Raw genomic sequence first — 20,313 nt, forward strand, 5'->3', positions numbered from 1 at the left:
CTGGGGCACTTGCTCCAACACCACACTCTCATGCCCTCCAACCCTTGCATACTCCAGGCTGCATCTAGTCAGAGAAGGTTGCTTGCTATCTTTATGGAGCCCTAGGGACTGCTGTCAGGGAGCAGGAAACCTCAGGAGGAGGTGGAAAGGCTGCTGTGTGTGTGTGTGGATCATTTATCCCCTGTCTAAATTCCTTGTTGGATACAAAATGATCACAGGTCTCCCAGGACAGAATTGCCAGGGATGGCTGTAGAAGGCCAGACAGGGAGGCTGGAGGGGGAGGAAAGCAGCTGAGGGTCACACCTAGGGTGAGCTCCAGTGTCCCTCCTTCTTCCTGATAAGAGGAGACTGAGACACACACATGCACACACACACACACACACACACACAGTATACACCACTCTGAGCCCCACAGACAATGCAGCCTGCAGACACCCATCTGGAGACAAACCAAAGCCAGGAGGGTGTGAAATCCTAGCCGAGAGGCCCAGACCAGTTAGATTTAGGATTCATCATGGCAGCCTTCCTGGAGGAAGAGAATGTTGATTAGTAACATCAGGGTTCCATTAGAGAGCTAAGTGCCTGTAATGAGCAGCTTCATGTGAATATCTAATTAATGCTCTCAGTAACCCTTTGATGTAGGAATTATCAGGTCCCATTTTGTGGGTAAGGACACTGAAGCTCAGCAAAGTCAAGTCACCAGTTTAAAGCTACACAGCCAGGAAGCAGCAGGGCTACGACCAAGACCTCTGCCCTCTTGGCTGCAAGGAGCACTTTCTTTTCATTATTTTGTAATCCCAGAGTCCAAAGGAGCCTGTGTGATCACCCCAGGCAGGTTTCCTCCTGAGCACTCAGGAAGGCACCGAGGTCTCTGCTGGGCGGAGCACGGTCCCAGGACAGAGGACACTTCCCAAGCTTCAAAGTGGCTCATGGCTTTGTTGGAACAGATGCTCTTGCATGAACCATCTGCCCACTTATGAGGCGCTGCTGTGTCCTCCCCGCAGAGCCCGGGGCAAAACCCTGACGTCTCCCACCTTCTAGTTACCTCCCTTACAATGGGGTTCTAGATGCACACAGGTAGATGTGTGAATGCTGCTGTCGGCTGCTGATTCCTCAGGGCAGAACCCAGGCTGCTCCCCTGCAAGCCCCCCCAACACACACCCAGCCACACCCACAGATCTTGGTTATCCTGACCCTTAGGAATCCATCTCTTGCAGGTCACAGCGAAACCCTTGTCGAAGCCTCCCTTCCCCTATGCAGGCCCCATAGAGCCCCCGCCAGTGAGTCTCAAAGGCAGCTCCTTGCCCTGCCCACCGAGGTTCTCGCCTCATCTCTCTTCAGCCAATGGGAAGGGCAGTTAGGCATTTCCTAAATGACTGCATGGGAGCTGGGCAGTGGGACCTGTGCATGGCTCAGACCTCAACTTGGTATCAATGAGAGTGAGTTCAAAGCAGACAGCTGACTCACAGTGCAGCGAGCTTCCCATCACTGGAGGCATTCAAGCTGGGGCAGCTTGAGCTCTGGAGGGTGCTGGGAGGTTGCCGGCAGTATCTTGTGGGTGTCTCTGAAAGTGTGACTCACTGTCACAGTCATCTACATCAGTCGGGGGATCGTGCTCAAGAATGAGAGTTGTTTGGTGAAAATGTAATCTGCAGACCCTGCCCAAGGATGTCAGTGCAGCAGGCAGTGGTGTAGAAGCAAGAGAGGGCACTGACCCCTGGGTCCATCCTCAGGCCTGTGGGACTAGGTGACAAGAAAAGACAGTTGGCTTAGCAGTACTTGCTGAATGGATTACCAAGTGAGTGAATGCATGAATGAAGGATGAAAAGTTAACTGCAAGACCATGGACCTGCTCAGACATCTTCCCATCTCAGGAGTGGCCCCCGATTCAGAGCGCCTACAGGCTCCTCTGGGATTCGCACTACAGGGGCTCACGGGAAATGCCATAATGCTATACCTAGGGGCCCCGTGTCTTTGTCGCCTGCTTGCGGGATCCCAGTGCAGTCAGTATGGAGCCCCGCCCAGCTGGCAAAGGCATAAGCAATAAACTAGCGTCACTCTCCTAGTCAGTGTGGCTTTTTCCAAGATCAGGATGAGCACCCAGCCTGAGTGTTGGTTGCACTTCAGGGTCATTTCCTGAGGCCAGAGTCTGAAGGGAAATGTGTGCCGACATCTACCATGTGACCCAGCCTGGGCACTGCAGCGGGAGTCAAGAGAATGTGAGATTCCATCTCGGCTGTGCGACAAGGAGCCACTGAAGTTTCTTCATCAGGGAAGGGTCTGGCAAAGCAAGGGGACAGCACGTGGCATGCACTGTGTGAGGCAAACAAGGGGGACACAAAAAATCTTACGTCACTGAGAACCCCAAGGCTGGGGACAGCGGATCCTTGGGAAGCTCAGAGCTGACCTTGACCCCTGCCCTTGCCCCTGTTCCCTTCTGCCATGTGTTTATCCACTGGCGGGGACATGACCATGTGTCCACGCACAAGTCACCCTAGAAGAAGCTTTCCAGGCCTTTGCACACACATGAGGAGATGCCTGGGCACACATGCATGCTCACACGTGTCATGTGCCCACACGCATGGACCCACATGGCCCTGCACAGGGGAGTGCCCTCCCTCCCCCAGGTCCGCAGAAAGTCCTGAGTTTCCAGGCAAGAGATCCACTTGTGGGACACACACTCCCCCGCCCCACACAGAGGGAGTGGCTTGGCATCAGGGTAGAATTTATCATCATTATCCTAATATCATCTCTAGGCTCCACAGTGGCAGCAGCTAAAGAAAATACCAAGGCTTAAGTTAGGGCGAGGGAGAGAAAGGCAGGAGATAGGAAATATGATTTATGATAGAAATCAATGCAATCATAATACTTTGTGCTTGTAAAATTGGGCTGTGCCTCCAGTGCCCACACAGGCCCACTTCAGCCCTGCCTGTCACAGGAGGTTGGGGACCCTAGGGGGGATGGAGGGACTGAATAATGCACACTGCCCATCTCCTTTCCCAGCTTCCTCAGTGGCACTGGGAGCACAGGGCGTTGTCCAAAGAGGAAGGTGGAGAGGAGCAAAGGAATAGAAGCCATGTATCGGGCACTGCACTGCCGCCTTGGCCTGTGTGGCTTGCTCTGCTCTCCAAACTGCCCTGTGAAGGCAGGTGATAGATACCGTCCATCCTATGCGTACACACCAGAAGCACAGAGAGCCTTGGCGACTTAAATTACGGTCAACTGCTAGTCATGGCCGAGCTGGTCACACAGTTCCCGTGACATCATGTGAAGGTGACCGGCCTAGCACGTAACAGTCATGCCACAGGGTTTGAGAAGCCCCAAGAGGGAGCTGTCCCACCCAGAAGCACTGCCCCGCCCCCCAACGTCCAGAACTCCACCAGCAACACCTTCGGAGTTAAACCAGCTCCTGCGCGGGTTATAAATGGTGAGGGTGGTGGTAGTGAATGGTGATATGGGTGGTGACAGCAATGGCGACGGCGCTGGGGTGGTGACAGAAGTGGTAACAGCGGTAATGGTGACAGGTGAGGACAATGACGACGGTGACCATGATGGTAGTGGTAATGGCAACGGTGCCAGTGGTGTTTTGTCAAATATGCATCAGATTGGTGCTAAACTTATTTCTTCTTGAAACTCTTCTGGAGCTAAGCCAAGAATTCTGCTCTGTACCCTGGCAAGGCGGCCTGGGGGACTGGGGGTGGGGAGTGGGCTGGGGTCATCTTTCTTCTCGGTATATTTGGGAGCAAGCATGCTTCTGTCGCTGTTTGGCAAATCCCTTCACTCTGGCAAATCATCTGTGCTAAAGACAAGGGAAGGTGGCTGATGGATGGAAACACGACTTCCGCAGGTATCCTCCAGCCAAGGGCACTGCCCACCTCAGGGTGCGGCTGGGTAACTGAGGGAGCCTTCTCACAGGGGCATTTCCTTCAAAGTCCCCTCCAAACAACGCAGGTTCCGTCCAGGGGACAAACTGGCTGAATGAAAGAAAGCCTCCCCCATCAGGAGCAGCTACCTTTTGGCTGCACCTGCTGAATTCAGCCACAGGGAATGAAATTAGGCCCTGGGAAAGAGGGCCTGGCAAGAAAGCGGTATCTCAGGGAAACAGGCTGACAGCAGAGGGGGAGGCAGAGAGCGGCCCGGGAAGTTCTCAGATCTAATCGGACTAAAGATGAAGTGGGTGCAAGGGGAGGGTACTCACTCCATCACAACCTCCTCTCCTTTGCTGGGGACACTGGGGCTCCGGCTGGCTCTGATCCACCCCTTAGCTTCCTGTCCCACCCACCAGACCCCAGGGCTACTATAGGCCGGTTCCTCTGAGCCACTGAGGAGGTAGAGGCTGGTGAAGCTGCCGCTGAGCAGGAAGGGCTGCGGGGAGCAGGAGACAACTGCAGGCCACCCACAGACCACCAGGCCTGCCAGCGCCAAGAGTGGTGAGTGGGCGGAGCAGGGACAGTGTGCGGGGGGAAGGAGAGACAATAAGATGGAGAGAAATGAAGGAGAATGTGGCCCAAAGCCTGGGGTTGCGGCGGCGGGGAGGGGGGCCCAGCAGGTCAGCCAGGGGCTGGGGTGACTTCGCTGGCATTTGAAAGGGCACCCCAGGGCCAGCACCTGCCTTGACGAGACCTCAGGAGCTCAACAGACTTTCCAAACCTAATTAGTGTTTAATGGTCTGGAGAGACGCTGCATCGCCGCCGTCACCACCATGCCATGCCGTCCAGCTTCAGGTTCTTAATTAACCTTTAAGGAGATGATCTGCTGTTGGCTGCCTCCTTGGGAGGCCACAGTCATCCCCGCTTGCATGTGCACATGCACGGGCCCCTGGCTGCACAGTCCCACATGCCAGTCTGGGGTGAGCCCAATCACCCTGCTTAAAGCAGCCTTCCAGAAATGTGTGTTGGATTCATTCCCACTGGGCTGCTGGTGGTGCCGGTGTTGGGGGGAGGCAGTGTTAAGAACTACACAGTTGCCAGCCCCTGAGAAAATGTATTCTGGTAAGGATCCTCCCTGAGCATGGCCTCAAGGGACAGGGAAGGGACCAGTGGGTGCAGCCTCCAGCCCGAGGAAATGAGCCTTGGCCTCTGGGCACAGGGAGTCACTGAGGAGGAAGAAGAGGGGACAGGGTAGGAGGCCAGTGGCACCTGGGAGAACCCTAGTGTTCAGGGGATGGAGACACCTGGCCAGATGCAGAATTTGGAAGAGAACATAGTGGAGACAGGAAGGAGTCGGACACCAGTACCCTAACCTGAACACAAACGCACACCCACCATGCAATACACACATCCCCCACACACTCTCATACCCCATGCACACTCACATGCACACTACTCACAAACAGACCCACTGCCACGGTCACCCCACACACACACACACAACTCCAACCCTCACACACACGAACTCACACCTAAGTGTGACACACTTGCAGGCAGTGTCCGTGACCCAGAGACCCTAGCATGTTCCAGGAGGAGGGCTGTGATCGATGCTTATTAATGAAGCTGCCCCGGAGATGGCTAATTGATGGCAGTGTGCGGCTGTTGTCTGGAATTTAACCTGATTCATCATTTAGCCTGTTGGAGGCTGGAGAGCCGTGTTAATTAATGCCAGGAAAACAGACTTGGATGAGCTGGCAGTGCAGGCTCATATTAGAAAACGGAGAGCAAGGGGCAGAGGGAGGGAGGGAAGGAGAGAGAGAGAGAGAGAGAGAGAGAGAGAGAGAGAGAGAGAGAGAGAGAGAGAGAGAGAGATTAAATCTAAAGCCCAGAGACAAAACAAATTCCAAAAAGCAAATGTCGATGCCATTTCTAGGATGACTCAGGTTTGCGCTTGGCTGGCATCATCAGGCTATGGTGTGGGGATTAAGAGCAATTTCCTCTAGATTTGTCATTTACTTGGTGTGGGCTTTGCTTTTCTTTCAACTCTTTTCAGCTCTCTTGTGGCTCAGAGTCTGGGCTGGGGCAGAGTGGGGGAGGACTCAGGACCTTTCTCCTCACTGTGGAGAAGGCTCAGCCTGGCAGCAAGGAGCACAGCCCTGGGGACAGGCCCGCTGGGGAGGATGGGGGGGACCTCAGAGCATCTGGCTCAGGGACAAACTGGGAGAAGCAGAAGGGAGACTGGAGAGTTGATGTGGGTAAGGGTCTGTGTCCAGGCAGTGCTGTGGGCTCGGTGCCACCACCTTCTTGTTCCTACCCAGCCAGCTTGTCAGGAGGCCCAGACGCTAAATCTCTGAAGGTCCCCTGTGAACTGGGAAGGGTCAGTCACAGATGAAGGGAGCCCCCATCTGATGGCCTTGGGCCATGTCAGCCACCACAGGACAAGGACTGGGAACCTGCTCGCTAAGGGCTGGGGCCATGAACACATTTAGATGAAGACACTGAGACCCCAGGCTGAGAGCCACTCAGGAGAGGGGCAGCCTTGGAGGATGGGCTTAACCTGCCCTGTGGCGCTCTGGTTTGGGGACAGGTGAGGGGAAACCAGAAGGAGTTGGGTTCCAGCTGGAAACTCCTCCTTTCTCATCACAGAGCTGGCCAGGGTGAATGCAGCACATCCCATACCCCAGGAAGCCCAGCCCCACGTGGTAAGGGTGTGAGCAAATGTCCAAGAGCCACCGGTCAGAGTGACAATGGGGCCACCAGGTGAGCCAGTGCAGGGCCATGTGCCCGGGCATTTGGGAATCAGGTCAAGCTGCTGCACCAAGGGCAGAAGCTGCGGCCCAGGAAGGATGGGCCTGCTTGTCCTTCCAGCAAGGCTGTCCCAGCAACATGGATGACAGGCTCCTGTGGTGGAGGGGAGGGGTGCAGAACGGGCCTTGCACAGAGGCGCTCTATGGGTATTGGGAGAGTGGATGGATGGATGGATGGATCAATGGGTGAACTTTGCAGCCAGCTCTGGTATTGGTAGACCAGGTGGAGAGGGCAGACCTGGGGCAGAGGTCTGGGGCCCTGGGGAGACATTGCGGGCCACATGTCCCCAAGGTCAGGGTGTGCCCTGCTTCTCCACTTAACATGGCCTCCCACCTGGCTCAGAAGCTGTCCGATATTTTTGGCTCAGTAGCATCCAAAAGAGAGCCTAGGGATTCAAGAGTAGAACAGAAAAAGAATCAAATTTGAGTATTTTCTTCAAAATGATGAAAATTCTAAGAGGAAGGATGGGGAGAGAGTAGAAGGAGGGGAAGGAGGATAGGAACAGGGGAGGAGGTAGAAGGTGGCTGTCGCTTATCCCTGGGCACTTACTAGGTGCCAGGCACTGTGCTAAGAGCTGTGCCTCAGTTATCCCATTCAATTACCTGCAGCCCCACAAGGATGTATCTCTAAGGGGTTAAGTAACTTCCCCCTCTCCCAAGAACAAGTACATGGCAGAACTAGGCCCGCAATCCAGGCCTGAAACTAAATCAGGCCTTGTTTCAGCCAGAATTATCTATCCACGCTGTTTTTTCGAACATCACACCCCCCCATCTTGAAGAGGGTTAGCGACCCAGCCGGGGCTGTGCAGGCTAATTAGCTTGGTTTCCACGGTAGCGGGTCTTAATTAAGACCATGAGGATCCTCCCACCCTCACCAGCAAAGCCCTGGCCTGTTGGTGGGAGCTGTAACACAGAAGTGAGGCTTGGAGACAAAGCAAAGAGCCCACTGCTCCCGGCGTGTGGGCCTCAGCCCTGACTGGAGACCTGGGTACAGATCCCCTGGCTCTGTCCTGCCCATTTTGCACTGTGACCTTCCACCGTGTCTGAAGCATCAGCCCACACGCAAGGGATGGGGGCAAGGGATGCCAAAGGCCAGCTGGGAGCCCTGCCTGGGGAAGCAGCAGTGGGTTTTGGGCTGGGCCTCTAGGCGACTTCTGATCAGTCCCAGGGGGATCTTTGTCTGAGTCCTTTGGTTGAGGGGAAAGCATTTTGTAGACAGATTCCAGAGAGAAAGGAGAGGAGGAGGCCCAGGGAAGGATGAGAAAGAGAAGGAGAGCAGACGGAAGGAGCGTAGACAGCCAGGCCGCCCACCATCAGCTCCCAGTGTCACCTGCTGCTGCCCTCTGGACACAGCAAAGCGGAGCAGCCTGTTGCATAGCAACCACCCGGGCTGTTTGCGGGGGCAGAACCAATGAGGATGTGCAGGCTGCAAAGAGGACCCTCTGGACTGAAGACTGCAGAAATGTCCTCTGCACCCCTAAGCCCTCTCTGCCAAGCTTGGGTTGAGAACGGGCCCAGTGAGGGACCAAGAGTTAAAGCCAAACCGGGGTTCATTTAGTCAATTCTTTGAGGACCTCCTGTGCACAAGCCCTAGATATCTGTCATCCCACAGGTGGGAGGGGGCCAGGTACTGAGAACAATGGCCCTTCATGGTCTAAACATATGCCCAGCATTTCTCTGTACCCTCAGACCTGGCTCCCTCCTCCTGTGTATGTTGCCTCCTGGCTCTTCCTAAATGTTGCCCTGTGTGATCCCTGCCTCAAACTAACCGGGGTCTGCTCTGGCTACTGCAGACTCAGCCCCCACCCCGACCACACCAGATCTTCCTCCTCTGCACCTCACTCTCCGGAGCCTTTCCTCACACTGTCACGCCCTGTGGGCCCCCTTCACCTCACCTCCTGCCTCAGAGTCATTGCTGCTCTGCCCCTCCACCCCCATATCCTTCCCATCCCTTGACTTTGGGTTTCAGGAAGGACTGAAGCACACAAGCCCCGTCCTGCGTCATGACGAGGTCTGCAACATGGAAAGGACCCCAGTGCCTGCCACAGCCCGGCAGGCCCCATCCAGGTACCCCGCTTGCCCCACGCACCTGACTTCCCATGTCCTGCCTCAATCCCAGCGTGAGAACCTGACCCGAGTCCCAAACACATCTCTAGGCCAGTGGCACCTGTGCTGCTTCTTGGTGACCTTCCCTCAACCGTTTGAAGGCCACTTTTGACAGCAGCAGACCAAAGTGAGTCCAGAGGCAATGACGTTAAAAGTGATAGGTATTGTTGGGAGACCCCAAAGGCGGAAGGCTTACTGGAGGAGGAGCCAAAGCCTCAGGACTTCGTAGGCAAGTACAGTACAAGAGGAGATGAAAGATGAGGGTGAGAACAGGAGGCAGGGGACCAGCGGCCACTTTATCTACTTTGTCCAAGGAACAGGCCAGGGCCTTGGCTGGCCAGCCTGCCCCATCCTGGGCAGCTCTGACGAAGACAGGGGTGAAGAGCTGACAGGGCCTACATGCTGCAATGTGTCCTGACCCAGCAAGCATCAGATGGCCTCCTGGGAGCCGGGAGTGGAGCAGCAGCCAGATTTATTAAAAAATCTTATCTAGAGGGTTTGCATTTCAATGGGCTCCGGATTTGCATATTTTAACAATAACCCCCGGTTCTTCTGTCTGGTCCGTGCTCACTGGCTGTCTCTCGAAACGATGATCGCCGCTTCAATAAACTCTTCATAATCCAAAGGTACAACACCACCACTTTGCTGGAGGAGGGAGGATTAAAGGGCCTTTCTCTCTGGGCCAGAAACAAGACTGTCATAACAGTGACCCAGTGCTGGCCTCTGGACACTCCTGCCACCAGGGCACAGCTGAGGCACAAGGGACAGGGACAGGGACAGGGACAGGGCATGACAGAGGATTCACTCATTGATTTGGCCAGTATTTCTGAAACACCCACTGTTTGCCCTGGGTGTGCATCAGAGCGACATGGGTGCAGGCCTTCTCTCACAGAGGCAGAAATTTAAACAAATAAGCCACACATCTGGGCCCGTAATGGTCCACAAACTGGGACGAGGCAGTGAAAGAATGGAGAGCTTGAAAGGACACCTGCTTTTGATTGCAAGTCCAAGAGGGGAAACAGAGACCTACAGGCAGCCAGGCAGAAAAGGGAACAGGAGCAGCTGCACCCACAGACAGCCTTGGGTCCCTTGCACCCTAGGAAGGGTGCTGCCAACTGGCCTGGCTTCAGAGTCCAGACCGTGGTGGGGAGGAGGGCATCTGTGAAAGGTGCTAGGGTCACCCATGAGTCAGAACTTTATGATGACAAGAGACAGGATTCCTTAAATCTCTGGCTCCTCTTTATGGAGTAAACCATACACAATTTAGGCAGGAGGTAATCAAAGCAGGAGTGTATTTACAACAAGCTACAGATAATGGGCACTGCGTCTGCCATTCCCCCGGACCTTCTTTCTGGGGACAGCAGAACCCCTCAAGTAAGGGCTCATTCTTTCCTCCAACGTCACTACTACGAAGCCTACTAAGCACAGCCCAGGGATCCAACACGCCGTGTGATTCAGACCCTGCCCTCCTGAGGCTTTAAGCAAATAATTCTGTCATTGATTAATTTGTTAATTATGATCTACTAAGAGCCATGAGAACAAAGTTCTGGCGGAGGGCAGAGTCTATAGAAGCAGCCACCTTTGTTCCCCAAGAGCTCATTGGTGACTTCCCTTCTCTGTCCGTGGCAGGATGACGGCTTTATCACGACCCTTTTATGCCACGGGCTGAAGATGCCCAGCCTATCCTGTCCAAAGTGCCTGCCATTCACCTTTAATAGACACATCATGGGACAGTGCCCCACACTGGCAGATCCCACACTTGGGTTTTAGACCTCAATTGTCTCCATGTTAAAATTCTCCACACTATCTTTGAACTTGTGCTTTGTAACTGAAGTTGTGGGACAAAGAAGCATAAGACTCATATTAATGGAGTCTTCGCTCATGTGAGATTCTACTTCTTCCATCTGCTGATCCATGCAGATCCCCAGCCCATCTGCAGTCACTGCTTCATGCCAGCAAGCAGCGGCCTGGAAACCAGTGGGGGGGTTCAGGGTCAGACATATTCACAGTCTGGGAGCCCAGGCTGGCCGCGACATGGTGTGGCTGGCCAGTCAGTGTCAGCAGGTCATGCTTCTCACTGAGGAACCTAGCACATCCCCAGCACAGTTCACCGTATGCCGACGGGCTGCCTGTCCACTGTGGGACAGGGTAGGGAGTTGTAGGAAGTAGGGAGCTCTGGTCCAACTTCCCAGCACCAACCCTCAGCTGGGGCAGGACGTATATCCAGTGGGCTTCTCCCTCCCACTGGCAGGCCTCAGGCCCAGGATTCACCTCAGATTGCAGGTAGGATTCTGGGAGCTTGTGAGGGTCCCCATGTCTAAGGAGAAAGCCACTGGGACCTTTTCCAGCCCTCTCTTCCAACCTTTATGAATCCGGCTTGCATTTGTCCCCAGCTCAAGGCACCCACCAGACACAAGCCACATAATACATTGTGTAGTTTTTGGTGATTCTGCATAGGGGGAAAATGTCCTGATATTTGCATGTAAAACTGGCACTGCATAAAATAAAGATGAATGGCACAAGTCATGTTAATGATTTACAATTTATATTTTTCTTTACTTGAAGCAACATCAAATAGCAAATAAAAAACCCGTAAGTAGAGAGAGGTAGAGAGAGAGAGAGACAGAGAAAGACAGAGAGACAGAGACAGAGAAACCATAGAAGAAAGGGAAAGGCTGGTATTTTAGTACTTTAATGACACTCTTTTCTTGCTCTTGGAACAAGGGGCCCTGCAAATTATGTCTTGCCAAAGCCTCGATGCCCCAGTGGGCCCCAGTAAGCAGAGTCTGCCCTTTCACCATTGCCTGACTTGTATGCTGGGGAGAGGAGACTAAAGAGCACAGAGCCTGAGTTTTCTATGAATATAAAAAATGGAGGGCTGGGGATTTAGCTCAGTGGTTTCGCTGCCTGCTGCGCAAGCACAAGGACCCGAGTTCGATCCCCGGTACCAAAAAACAAACAAACAAATAAAAAATGGAGCTGCCCGAAAACAATAGTGGTGATGAGGAATGGAGACTAGGTCCACAGAAGTGGATCCGTGGGTGAGGGAGCAGAAGTGGCCTCCTCAAGGACGGCCCAGGAACAGGTGGTGGTGAACGGGACTCACCAGGAAGGCTGTGGACTTGGACAGGCTGAGGATCTGGGTTTTCTCCATGAGTATTTCATGAACTTGGGGAAGCTGAGCTCTTCTGGTGAGCTCAGAGGAGCTAAGTACCACCATGTGTTCACACATCTCAAAAGGAGCCAGAAAGGGGCCTCTGTTCTAAGGTTTGCATACCCAATCTGGAATCACATCTATGGGCTCAGCACCCTCTGGAGGGCACACTGACTGTCCCCCTGGGCCACCACAATAACTTCAGCTGCCATCTGGTCTGTCACCGCCTCCCTAGTACCATTAGTCCACATTTTGAGGCATTTCTGGTCACAGGTTGGGAAACCAGGGGAGGCTGATCTTTCTGCCACTATCTCTTCTCCTCCTAATCTCTGGGGCCAAAGTGAATTCTTTTAACATTCCTATGATGCCACACAGACTAACCGAGCATGCGTGCATGTATACACACACACGCATGCTAGGCAATCAGGAAAGCTCAGTCCTGAGTTTGGATCTGGAGGGAACATGCCAGAGAAGGGCCCTGTGATGCTGTGGGCTGTAAGGGCTGTCGAGAGGGAGAAGAAAGTGGGGTGAGCATATGAATGGATGCCCTCAGGGCCCTTTTCAGCACTGGCTTTAGGGAGGCATCAGACAGTGAAGGATAAAGGAAGACCTGGGCCCTCCCCAGATCTCCATGCCAGCCCTTAGAAAGAAGCTGCAGTAAAGGTTACAGTGCCTCCCTTTAGTGGCAGAAGGCAAGCGCTTCAGGAGGAGCGCTGGGGTACCCCTCCAAGACTGGCTCTGCTTTGGTGAGATGCCCATCCCAGCCTCCAGAAGCCCCTTGTAAGGTAGGAGAGAGGAAGCACACACAGACAGGAAAATGACTCGCACTCAAGCCCATTGAGCACAGCCCAGGTTGTACAGGACGACCAGGAAACTGGAAGAGGTGGGGTGAATCAGAGCCTTACTGCTATGGAGGGTGCCCGCTGCATCCTGGCTCTCAGGGTCAGGTAGCAGAGACCTGCAGAGAGAGACTCGTGTGGAGCAGACTTAGCAGAACGGAGTTGAGAGGAGGCAGGGAGGGGGGAATGTACGAGAGGGAGAAGTCGAGAAAGTCTGGCCTGTCAGTCTGTCTGCCCACAGCTGCAGGCTTCTCCTTTCGCAGGGAGCCACGCCGGACAGGTGAAGCCTTTCGACCGGCTCAATCATCGTATTTATTCTAATTGTATCGTAATCGTCCCCAAGGAGTCTGGTTCAAATGAGCTTGACATTATTAAAATTTTAATGCCCAGTTTTCATAGCTGAATGAATATTTAAAGGGTATGTCCCAGCTTAAGTTATGATGATGAAGAAATTAATGGAATGTCTTGTTTAATGCATGGCTATGTGTTGATGCAAAAAGTGGCAGAGGGATAGAGCGGGGGGAAGGGTAGCCAGGAGCAGAGAAAGGGCTTTGGGGAGCAAAGACGTTCCTGAGTCCTGGGGCAGAGTCACTTGCTTCCCCTGAGAGGGGCACTGGCTGGAAGGAGAGCACAGTTCACAAGTGATGTCCCCAGATGACTGACACTAGGAGCCTGCAAAGAGACCTCAGGGAGATGTTCCTGACCCACAGAAGGCAGCCTGGCTGGGCAAACCCTCCTCGGGCCCTGGAGGCAGGACCCAGACAGAAGGCCACAGAGTCTCCATGGAGGCACTGATGACATACATTGTGGAAAGTCAGCCACAAAGCTCCAACCCAGCCAGGCTCCCGCCAGCACAACCCCAAGGCCACCTACAGGGACACCACACAGCTGGAAGGAACAGCTGGACCAGGAGCATGAGACGGGGGAGACAAGGCACGAGAGCAATACAGAGGCCAGGGTGAGGGCCGGGACCTGAGGTGCAAAGATACAAGAAGGGCAGAGAGGAGGCGGTTGGCTCTTTGGGGCTTTCATTCTCCCTCCTAGCTCTTCACTCACTCCTCCCTCCTTCCCTGGCCTTCCGCGCCCTGTCTCACGCTCAGGCTCAGCACTCTCCTGTTCTCTCCACATTCTCAGCCAAAACCACACTGTGTCTTGTTCTCTGTTCCCATCTCAGCAGCCTGGCCTAACCTCCTCTGCCCAGGCCAGCTGACTTTGTTCACACCTCCCTCTCCAAGGCAGAAGCAAGACTTGGACCAGGACAGGGCTGGGAACAGGAGCAGGAGGTTCCTTTCCAGGCCCGAGCCTCCTGTACAGAGTCAGGTCCAGCTGAGAAACTTTTCCACCGGAGCCCAGCAATTTATTTCTGCTGAGAATTAAGAAATCACGGGGCTGTGTTTTATCTCACCATCTCCATCACCTCTCTGACGAGCTCTGCAAAGCCCTGGACACTGACCACCCTCACATCACAAATTGCCCCAGGAGGCATGGCTCCAGTGGAGACAATCTGTTCTAAACCGCTAGTCCATTTAAAGTACCCATGGGTGCCCAGCCCGTGGCTGAGGGTAGGTGGGAAGCTGGCTGAGATGCTAGATCCCTGTCGGGGATCCACAGTGAAGCTGGAGAGAAGCTGAGGGGTCTGTGGAGGGGTCTATGGGTTAATGAGTGAGCCTAGCTCCAGCCCATGGGCAAATCTGGGCCCACTGTCCCGAGCTGATGTAAGCAGAAGAGTCTCTGGGAGAAGACCGAAGACCACCCTAGGCTTAAATCAGGAACACAGGACTGAGCATCACACACACTTGGATACCAAGGACAGGAGACAGTGGACCTGCTAACTGAGGGCCGGGTGCCCACCAGAGTGGGAGGCTCCTTGCACAGGGAGATTTCATTCCCTCATTTCATTTGCCATCAAAAATAGGACTCATCATATCAGAAATAGCTCTACTCCAGCCCCTGAATCTGTAGGACTCACCCCAACTGCTCTCAGCCCCATCCAGAGAAGACTGGCATGGAACTAAGAAATAGGGGTCTCCTCTCAGGGGCCTGTACTTCCTCCATACAGCACCCGTAAGGTTGAAGGGTCTGCTGGTCATGTCCTAGCCTGCAACGCGGCAGCTTGGCTCCCCCCGACTTCACACGTGCTTCTACTGTTGGGCAGTCCCTGCCTGCCCACACCCTCCTGCACATGCTTGCTGGGTATGTCCCCATTACACACCTGCTCTCCACCCCCTTCCCTCTGCCTAAACTTTCCCAGACCATCCCACAGCCCTGTCCTGCCTGGCTTCCATCATCCTCGGAACACATATACAAGTGTCAAGAGTCCTGGCTTCATCCTGATATCACCATTTACCACCTGTGTGACTTCAGGCAGGTTTCTTAACCTCTCCAAAGCTCTGCTGCATTGGCTGAAGTTAAAGAGAGTCGACTCACATACATGCTAGAAGAAGTTATAATCTAGCAATATAGCGTGTATAGCAGCTGCTCATGTTTTCAAGGGTGTTGTATTCCCTTAGGGAGGAAGCCTGAGGAACCTGTGAGCCCCACCTCCTGCAAGTCAGTCCTCAGCCTTGAGTGTGCCTTGTGCATGGAAAATGGGGGAAGGCTGTGATGTCTCCCCGACCCTGCGGAATGGGCCAGGCTTTATGGACTAAAGGTTCATTTTATCTGCTGGGGCTGTCAGAGCAAGAAGACTGGTGGCTTAAACATCACAGATCTGGAGGCAGGAAGTCCAAGATCCAGGTGTGCTCGAGGTCCATGGGGGCTTTCTTTGTGGCTTGAAGAGGGCCGTCTTCTCATTGTGTCTCCGCATGGCCTTTTCTTTGTGTGCTATGTCTCCAGTGCCTTCTTTTTCTTACAAAGACACCAGTCTGTGGAATTAAGACCCTGCCCTTATGACTTCATTTAACCTTAGTTACCTCCTTAAATTTTCTGCTTCCAGATATAGTTACATTGGAGGTCACAGCTTTACCATATAAGTGGTGGGAGACACAATTCGGTCTGTAACAAGGATCCTTTAGACTAGCCTCAAAGAATGAAGAGTAGATCAACAGGAGGAAGCTGAGGGCCGGGGATTTAGCTCAGTGGTTTTGCTGCCTGCCTCAAAGGTGCAAGGTCCTGAGTTCGATCTCTAGTACCAAAATAAAAAAATATAAAAGAGGAGGCGGCTGAGAGCAGGTGGAGCCTGTAAACCCAGGGAATGGACCTGGGTCGGGGAGGAAGGTGTGGAGACTAAGGTGGGCATGGCACAGGAGGTAGTGGGGCCAGACTCCAGGCTGAAGAGCTTGTGTTCCTTTGAGTGGCTCAAAAATCTGGCCCCAAACTGCCATTTCCACATGGGTAATTTCTCCACTTTCTTCCTCCTGGGTCCCTTCTTCCTAGAGAAGCTGGGGTCAGTGATAGAAAATACAGAAAGGCCAATGACTATGACAGTGTTAGGGCTACACCAGCCTCTCCTGGCGGAATCCTGGTCAGATTTCCTCACCAGCAAGATGGAGATAACAATCCTGACCTCTGACAACTGAACTTACATAAGCTCTAAGTCTGTTAGAAACCTTGGAGAGAATATACTGGCCAGAACTGGGACCAGGTCGGACCTCAGAACCTTCCTGGAGTAGAAGAACATGGCAGGTTTAAGGGAGGATGAGGAAGAAGGAATAGCCCAGGGGGAGGGGCAGCCTGGGAAAAGGTGAGATGTTGAATTCCAAAAGGCAAATCAGGAATGACCTGGTCCCCTCCTGGAGCCCCTTTCCACACCAGGGACCTGGTTGGTCTTCTAAAGCCTTCCCTCAAGTCCTGGAAAGGTGGTGGTTTGTGAGGAAGCCAGAAATATTGTCACAACTCTCTTTCCTCTTGAGGTTACAGTGTGCTGTAGACAATTTCTCCTGCTGCCGGAGTTGACATGCAAAGCATCTCTCTTTGTTTGCCTCAACTCTATCAGGGGTGTCAGATGAGGACCTGGAAGCAAACAGTGACACCCTGGCCCCTCTGAGTGCAGTGGCTCGGGAGGCCTGTCTTACCAGCCCTGGTACCCTCTGCCTCCTTCCCCATCTGCTCCGTGTCCTGCCTCCTGCCTCTGTCCTTCCTTGTGAGCTCTGTCCTTCTGGCCTCAGCTTCACCTTGCTGAGTCACGGGCATCCTCACTTCCCCCCTCGTTGTCTGCATGCAGCCAACTCGCTCTGAATCCTAGACCGGAAGGCAGGAGGCTTGTGACTGGCTGGCCCAGCCCCTGTACAGGAGGAGAACTGGCAACAAAGTCTCAAAGCACCAGACTGCGGCTCCTGGCCTCCTCCTAACACAGTGTGGGCCAGGAGGGGAAAGCTCGACCGCTGTGCCTTGACTTCTCCATCTGTAAAGTGGAGGTGAATGTGCCACCCCGTCTGCCTCTTGGGGACCTGTGCTTATGAGAAAAATGCAAATGCAATAAGGCATCCGGGAGGGATATGGCAGGCAGCACTGGCAAAGACTTAAGGCACGATGCATCGGTGTGATTTCTATCGTTTTTACTGTCTGAAATACTGTGGGAACTCAAAGCTGGAAAGCCCACCCTGATGCCTGCAGGCAAGAGTTGAAAACTGCTGCTGAGCCAGGATGCTTGGAGTCCAGAGACCCCTAGTGGTCAGAATGGCGCATTGACATGGATCCCGCGAGAGGCCTGTGGCCTTCAAGCCTAGGGAGTCAGTCTGGCAGTGCCTCAGGGTCCCTTGGCACGTGGACACTATGGGAGACAAGTGCCTTAGGCTCAGTCCATCCACACTCTGAGGGAACAATGCTGGCTGCAATCTGGAGCCCCAGCCCTGAGCTCTGCTCCAGCCGAGGAGCTGGAAGGTGGAAGCCCCACAACTTCAGCCACTTCCATCCCACGTGCAATGTCTTCGAGATGCCACTGATGAGGTGAAGCTCAAAGCCATGCACTGGGTAGGGCAGGGGTCTGTCTGTACACAGACCAGCTTGTTTTGGCAACGCCGACTGTCTTCAGTTACCCAGGGCTGGGCCACAGGTGAGCCTTGGGTACAGGAGGACCTCATGTATGTAAAGGGCAGGAGCAAACATTCTGTTAACCTCAGATTTCGCTGCTCAAAGTGGAAGGGAGAGCCGCACAGGGTCTCCAATCCAGAGCAACCCTCTGAAATAAGGGGGCCCTAGGACTGTGCCTTGCTGGGGAGAAGGGCGGAGCTTTGGGAGGATGCCCCACGGGCTTGTGGGTCTGTGCAGGAGCGCACACGGGCGCCTGTGAGTGCAGGCTGTCTGCCCTTCTCCCCACGCCCTCTGTAACACTGTCCCCTGTGCTCTGTTGCAGATGAACCGGCCAATCCAGGTGAAGCCCGCGGACAGCGAGAGCCGAGGAGGTAGTAGCTGCCTGCGCCAGCCCCCTTCACGTGAGGGCCCACTTGTCTCTGCCCCTCCCTCCTCTCTCTTCCCTGCCCACCTTGTCCCTGTGCAGCGACTCCCTGCCTCCTCCTCCTTCCCCCGCCGGGGTGGGGGGTGGGGGGTGGGGGCAGTGCTCAGGGCTGGAAGTTGGTGTCAGGGCTTTGGAGCTTTGAGTGCCTGGTGTGGAAAGACAGCGACGGGCTGGGAGACTGGGGTCTGCTGGCTGCAGGGTTCCCACTGCTCTAAGGAAAGTAGTAGTATGTCATGGGGCATTTCCTGGCCCCTCTGAAACATCCAAAAGGTGTGCCTGCCCTGGTGCTGAGGAGGAGGAAGAGGACCCCACTGTGATGGGATTTGAATGAAGGAGGGCCTGAACAGCAGGGAGGCTATGGCTGCAGCCCTGCCCTAAGATGATTCAGGCTGGAGGGGCATATCTGAGGGGCTGTGGTGGAGTGTGGGACACCCAGGCTGGTGTGGAGGTAAAGATTGGGCAGGTAGGTACTGGTACAGGGGACAGAGGAAAAGGACATGGCCTCACCCACAAATGATTGCCCTAGAATGTGGAACCTGCCAGAGTCTGACAAGAGGTGGCAGAGCCCCTCGGCAGAAAGCTGGATGAAGGAACTGCTTCACGCTGAAGCTCAGCCTGGAAAGGCACGGCAGGCAGCAGCTAGAGACAGCTCTGTCCCCAGCAACAGCCTCTCTGGAGCTGCATCTCAGCTCCTAGGATAACCTGGCCCCATTCTGGGCACGGACCTATCCCTAGGATCCCCTAAACAGGATCCAAACATGCTGCAATTTTAAATGAAAATGAAGGGACTGGACAAAGTACAGTGATACTTGGTTCACCGATGCTTCTGTTTGCAGGCAATTCAGTTCACAAATGAAAACATTTGGCAAAATTTTGCTTATGTTTGCAAACTCCACATTGGGTGACAAACACAACCATGGCCGTCTTCCCCACACAAACACAAATGTAGCCATCTCACCCCAAATCATATAACAAATTAAGTTTGTAAACTGAGGCACCACTGTACCTTCAGCGTCATGGTCAGGGGTCAGGCCTCCACCACCCAGGGATATCATCCCTCCTGCTTCTCATCCCACTGACCAATAGCCCCTTGCCACCTCTCAATAGCCTACTGGCCCTGCCCACCTCAGCCCTGAACTGTGGTTTCAGCCACTTCTCTGGGCAAGCAGCCAAACAGTCCCTGACCAGGCCAAGGACTCCCAAGGGAATGCTGTGTCCTGTCCCCCTGTGAGGGGCCCCAACCCAAGGACACATAGAGGCTTAACCAGGTGGGGAGCTGAGCAGCCATATATCAGAAGGACACCCCAGCGGGGAGGAGGGAGAAGGACCTACTGCCTCCAGCCTCCTACCAGAAAGGGCCTTTCTGAGAATAGAAACTGCCGGGAAGAGCTTAGAAAGATCCAGGAGAACATTCCATGAGGCCACTGAGAGAAGTGTAAGGAGCTGAGGCCTTTCCTGTCCTGAGACGGTGATTAGCAGGACAGCCACCAGGTCGCTCCCCAGCCCCACCTCACCCCCAAGCAGGACTAGCTGGTCCAGAAAGCCCAGGCAGCTTCCCAGGCAGGAGCTCCTGGTGTTTTCTTTCAAGCCTTCCCCCAACCTGGACTCTGACCCAAGTGACCGTGTCTACCACCCTCCCCGAGCCCCGGCTCCTTTACCACCTGGCTCTCCCTGCCCAGTAGCTTAGCCAGGCACTGAGGAATTCCTCTTTTTTAAAACTCTCCTTCCCTCCAGAAAGTTTACCAGAAATTAAGGGCAAAAAGTGAAATAGACTAAAGCTACTTAAAAATTTGGAGAGCCAGTTGTCCCGGAAGGAACTGTAGTGTGACAACAGGTGGCCTGCATTCCCCTGGGACCTATGGTCCTTCCCAGAGCACTCTGTCACCCCTCCAGCTCAGGCCAGTGCCCTTGGGGATCCCAGCAGTGCCTGAGCTGGGCACAAGGACTCTATGATCCAGCCCTTTCTAACCTGGGCCTCTGGATACATGCGCCAGACTTGGGCTGATGTCTTGGTACTGCATGAAGAAGCCCCGTGCCTGGGAGCACAGACACATCTCCCCAGGGGGCCCCTGAGCACAGCCAGTCCTGAGGACCCTGACAGACAAGGTCCAGTTAGCTGAGGGACAAAGATGGCTCAGGTGTG

At 54.1% G+C, this 20,313-nt stretch overlaps 1 protein-coding gene across 50 annotated transcripts in view; it reads left to right on the plus strand.

Moving 5' to 3' along the window:
* Positions 1-20,313, plus strand: part of Celf4 (CUGBP Elav-like family member 4) — a 286,009-nt gene that overhangs the window by 201,681 nt on the left and 64,015 nt on the right. For 29 of the 50 annotated variants that reach the window (XR_015442303.1, XR_015442312.1, XR_015442332.1 and 26 more), the window contains exon 3: positions 18,069-18,147. Coding sequence is in view for 46 of the 50 variants with exons in the window: in XM_021236703.2 (XP_021092362.2) it covers positions 18,069-18,147 (79 nt within the window). In the remaining 4 variants the exon portion in view is untranslated. The remainder of the gene's footprint in view (positions 1-18,068; positions 18,148-20,313) is intronic. The other 21 variants (XR_015442317.1, XM_087189403.1, XM_021236708.2 and 18 more) reach the window with 1 other exon arrangement.

This window comes from Heterocephalus glaber, unplaced genomic scaffold, assembly GCF_053883595.1.
Source record: "Heterocephalus glaber isolate CG9 unplaced genomic scaffold, H.glaber_assembly_v1.0 deba00000331, whole genome shotgun sequence".
NCBI classification, from domain to species: Eukaryota; Metazoa; Chordata; class Mammalia; order Rodentia; family Bathyergidae; genus Heterocephalus; species Heterocephalus glaber.